Genomic DNA, 5,000 nt, shown 5'->3' on the forward strand with positions numbered 1-5,000 from the left:
CCACCTCCTCTTCCACCGGCTCGTAGGCAGTAGGGGCAGGCTCTTCAAGTTCCTCCAGCAGGGTCTCCTCCACGCCCAGGTCCGCCTCTTGCTCTAAGGGCGTGGGAAACTCTTCAGCTGTTAGAATGAGAAGAGAGGAGTTAGTTTAGGCTGGAGTCTGTGTGTGTGTGTGTGTGTGTGTGTGTGTGTGTGTGTGTGTGTGTGTGTGTGTGTGTGTGTGTGTGTGTGTGTGTGTGTGTGTGTGTTGCAGTCACGTCTTGAAGTAAAAGTAGTAGTAGTAGTAGTTGCTGTAGTCGTAACAGGAGTCGCAGGTGCAGTAGTAGTCGCCGTAGTAGTCGTAGTAGTAGTAGTAGTAGTAGTAGTAGTTGTAGTAATCGCAGTAGTAGTAGTAGTAGTAGTAGTAGTCACAGTCGTAGTTGTGGTTGTAGTCTTAGTAGTAGCAGTAGTAGCAGTTCGTCATTAACACAGCACAGGTCAGGTCACACTAGGTCACATTAGGTCGTGTCAGCAGTACCTGGGGCGGCTTCCTCCGGGGCGGGCTGCTGGGGTTCCTTGCCGGGGCGACGACGGCGATTGAAGAAGGAAGAAATGCCTCCGGACCGTCTGGAGGGGGCTGACGTAGCTGGCGAGGGCTGCTGGGGCTTCTTGGGGGCTGGTTTCTCTGGGCCCTTGTTTTGGCGGCCTCTGAAACGCCCTAGGAAGCCGCCACGACGCCCTCCGCCACCTCTGCGCTCTGGTTCCTGTGTCACTTCTACCTCTTCTACAGGCGGTTCCTCAACTTCCACTGGTGCGTCTTCAAATAGAGTTTCCTGTGGCTCTGCTTCTTCAATCACCTCTTCCACGTTTACTTCAGGTTCTGGTGCTTCCGTGCGGCCTCTGTTGCTGCCACGCCCTCTGAATCTGGACAGGGTGCCGCGGTTGCGGTTGAGCAGGCCAGCGCGACGGTTAGCGGGAGACTGAGATCGCGAACCAGTGGACGGTGGTGACTGTGAGGGGGCAGACGGTGAGGGTTCGTCAGCTGCCTCGTCTGCTTGTGAAGGCTCTGTAGGTGCGTTGGGTCTGGAGCCACGCCCCCCAAACCTGTGCCTATTGAATGGTCTTCTGCCGCGAGTAGGAGCTGCTGTGGTTGGGCTGGCTGGGGCTGGTACTGTGGGTTCAGCAGGGTCTAGGCTGGGGTCTGTCTCAATATCCTCAATCACTGGGGTTTCTTCAGCAATGTCTGGGGTCGGTACTTCCTCAGGGGCTTCTACTGGTGCCTCCTCTGTTTGCTCCTCATTCCCCCGACCTCTGTTCCTGTTCCTACGGCTGAAGAGGCCTCCAATACGTGGTCTGTTGCGCCTTGATGCCGTCGGGGCAGTTGGTGGTGATGATGGTGGTGATGACGGTGATGATAGTGAAGGGGACTCTGATGGTGAGGAGATGGTCTCTTCCTCAGGCTCCTCCTTTGTTGTGCCACGTCCTCGAGGGGTGAAGGACCCACGGCGGGGCTTGTTGAATCTGGAGAACCCGACGGGGCTGCGGGACGGGGCTGGGGCGGTGGGCGTGGGGTCAGCGGTCACTGTTGTCTCCTCCTCATTAGTCGCTGTTCTGCCCTTGCTTCTAAATCTTGAGGTACCGCTGAATCTATTCCTGCTGGCGAACCTGCTAGGCCGAGGCGTGGTAGTGGTGGTGGTGGTGGTCGTCGTGGTGTCGCTGGTCTTGGCGAATCGGGACAAACCTGAAGTGCGCAGCCTTGGGGAACCTCGTGGACGGAACCCAAACCTATTTCGACCAGCTGGTGTGGTGGTGGGTGGTGGCGTGGTCGTGGTAGTGGGCGGCGGCGTGGTTGTGGTGGTTGTGGTGGTGGTGGTGGTCGTCGTGGTGGTGGTAGTGGTAGTAGGTTCCTCAGTGGTCGGTTCCGGTTCCGGTTCGGGTTGTGGTTCAGGTGTTGTGGGCGGTTCGGTGGCCTCGTCATAGTAATCATAATAATCAACAGCAGGGACCTCTGTATCATAGTCATATACATCCAAGGTGCTGGTGGTGGTGGTCGGCAGCTCCTCCGCCTCCATCGCAGCAGTGAGGGCGTATAGAGTCACGGCAGACACAGCAGGTGACGTCGTAGTGGGGGCCTCTGTCACAGGTACATCAGCTTCCAGAACCCTTGCGTCCCTTGAGGTATCGACAGGTCCCTCGTGATCACCTGTTAATCCCGGCAGGAGGGGGATGTCGTGGTGGTCATCAAGGCCCACACGCTCAGCCTCCTCAAACAGCGGTTCTCTCTCTCTCGGTGCCTCAGTAGTAGTGGTGACTCGAGGAGGGAATCTTGTGCTGGATGGAAGCTTCTCCTCTTCAACTGTTACCGGCTCCCTGGATGTCCCGCGGATGGTGTTGCGTGAACGGCTGCGACTGGAGGGGGATCTGGAAGAGGTTCTGGATGACTGGAATGCCCTGGCGCGCGGTTCGTCGATAATATTCTCGTCTGGAAGTGCATTTAGACGGCTGCGCTCCCTGCTCCTACTTCTGCTGCTGCCTCTTGTACGTACAGTTGTGGTTGACAGTTCATCCTCCTCCTGCTGGAACCTGCTGCTTCCCCGGGACCTGCTGCGCTCACGTGACCTACCAAAGCCTCGACTATGCACAGTGGTGGTCGGCGGCAGGGTAGTAGTAGTGGTAGGTGCAGGAGTGGTGGTAGTAGTGGTGGTAGTAGTAGTGGTGGTATCCGGGGCTGGTTCAGTCTGGGTGTCAGCAACCTGGAGGTCAGCATTGAGGTCCTCGGCAGGGTCAGCAGCAGGGGCGGGGTCCACGTCGACAGCCTGGTAGTCCTCGTAGGCAGGGTATTCATCGTCATAATAATATATATATTCATATTCGTACAGCTGTCCATTCACTTCCTTGATCTCAATTTTACTACGAGTTCTCATTTCAGTTTCAGCTGGGAACAATTCCTTTTCTTCCCCTTCCTTTAAGCTCTTCCCCCTGTCCCCTGCCGCCCCTGCTTCCCCTGCCTTGCCGTACAGCTCGTTCACTACCGAGGGCGCGCTACCAGCCTTGTCCTCTGTAGGGTTTTGTGCCTCTGCGCCTTCTGCAGGGGAGAGTGTTAGGTCCTCTGGGGTTTCCGTGGTAGGTACTGGCTCGGGTTCAGCTGAGGGGTCAACCAGTGTGTCATCAGCCGTGTCCGGGGCGTGACCTGACTTATCCATCTGGTCTGTGGGTGAGTCAGGTGAGCCTTGGTGAGTCTCATGGTTTGATCTGGCGATGGCCTCGAGCAGTGATGGGTCTTCCAAGTGAGTCAGACCTTCAAATGGGTTGGCTTCTTCTTGGTGAGTCAGATCATCTTGGTGGATCAGGTCATCTTGGTGGGTCAGGTCATCTTGGTGGGTCAGGTCATCTTGGTGGGTCAGGTCATCTTGGTGGGTCATGTCATCTTGGTGGATCAGGTCATCTTGGTGGGTCAGGTCATCTTGGTGGGTCATCTCTTCCTGGTGAGTCATCTCTTCCTGGTGAGTCAGATCTAGATGACTCGTTTCCTCCTTATGAGTCAGGTCCTCTTCCTGGTGAGTCAGATCGTGAGTCATCTCCTCTTGGCGGCTCATCTTCTGAGGCATCTCCTCCTGGTGAGTCATGTCTTCCAAGTGAGTCAGGTCCTCAAGGTGACTCAATTCATCTTGGTGAGTCAGGTCGTGGTGAGTGAGATCCTCGAGGTGAGCCATGTCTTCAAGATGAGTCATGTCTTCTTCCAAGTGAGTCAGATCATCAAGGTGACCCACTCCATCTTGGTGAGCCAGGTCATGGTGACTCAGTTCATCTGGGTGAATCAGGTCATGGTGACTCACTTCATCTGGGTGAGTCAGATCATGGTGAGTCATTTCCTCTTCGTGAGTCAGTTCATGGTGAGTCAAATCTTCCAAATGAGTCAAGTCTTCGAAATGAGTTAGGTCTTCAAGGTGAGTCAGGTCTTCAAGGTGAGTCAGGTCTTCAAAGTGACCCATATCCTCTTGGTGAGTCAGATCATGGTGGCCCATATCTTCCAAATGACTCATGCCTTCCAAATGGGTCATATCTTCCAGGTGAGTCAGGTCATGGTGAGTCATATCTTCAAGATGAGTCACTTCCTCCGGACCAAATCCTTCATCTTGAGTCAATTCCCCTTGGTGAGTCAGTTCATGCGTCAATTCACGGGCTAGATCTTCCTGGTGCGTGACATCCTGAGTCAGATCCTCCTGGTGGTGAGTCAGGTCGTGAGTCACCTCGGACATGCCTTCCTTCACCATCTCCTCTTCGTGAGTCAGTTCAAGTGGAAAATCTTGAGTCATTTCATCTTGGATCACATCTTGAGTCAGTTCCGCCACTTCAGGAGTCACCTCAGGATTTTGTGAGTCAGTTTCGGACAGCAGGAGGTCGAGGGTTGAGTCACTAAGGCCTTCATCCTCCAATCCTACGGCATCCTGGCCTGAGACGCCCTCGGAAAGCGGAGAATTCTGTGGGACTTCAGGATTCACAATGTCCTCAAGCACCAAAGGTTCCTCGTGCAGGACGCCATCAAGGGGGACATCCTCATGGAATCCTTGGGCATCCTTCAAGGTGACGTCGTGGGTAGGAACCAGAACAACCTCCCCATCCTTGGCAGTCAGAACGGCATCTTCAGCGACGTCAGAAGATACCTGGCCGATATCAGGACTCTGGAAGGCCACGAACTCCTCCCCAGGCCTCGGTGCTGTAAGGATCTCAGCTTCAGATACCTCCAGGACCTCTGGGGCTTCTGGGACCTCTGGGGCTTCTGGGACCTCTGGGACTGGGGCCTCTGTAGTAGTCGATGCGTCTTTCTTTGCCTGGCCTATCCGGGGACCAAATTTGATACTAGGCCTAAAAGATGGCCTCCTGCGCCTAGAGTTGGCAGGGGTGAAGGACTGCTCGTTAGGGGTATCCTGCGTGTCTTCAGCGTCCTGAGTCTCCAGCGTGGGCGCCTCAGTGGTGGTGGATGTGGCGGCATTGCGGCGTGATGATAGTAAGTTTGATCTATT

General features: G+C 55.2%; 1 protein-coding gene across 2 annotated transcripts in view; it reads right to left on the reverse strand.

The window, feature by feature from the left end:
* Nucleotides 1–5,000, reverse strand: part of LOC135097780 (uncharacterized) — a 34,998-nt gene that overhangs the window by 1,524 nt on the left and 28,474 nt on the right. For both annotated transcript variants that reach the window (XM_063999817.1, XM_063999816.1), the window contains exons 2-3: nucleotides 515–5,000; nucleotides 1–117 (exon numbers count right to left, since the gene is read on the reverse strand). The exon at nucleotides 1–117 is cut by the window's left edge and continues 1,524 nt beyond it; the exon at nucleotides 515–5,000 is cut by the window's right edge and continues 94 nt beyond it. In XM_063999817.1, coding sequence (XP_063855887.1) covers nucleotides 1–117; nucleotides 515–5,000 — 4,603 coding nt within the window. The remainder of the gene's footprint in view (nucleotides 118–514) is intronic.

The sequence above is a fragment of the Scylla paramamosain genome, unplaced genomic scaffold, assembly GCF_035594125.1.
Source record: "Scylla paramamosain isolate STU-SP2022 unplaced genomic scaffold, ASM3559412v1 Contig31, whole genome shotgun sequence".
NCBI lineage: Eukaryota > Metazoa > Arthropoda > Malacostraca > Decapoda > Portunidae > Scylla > Scylla paramamosain.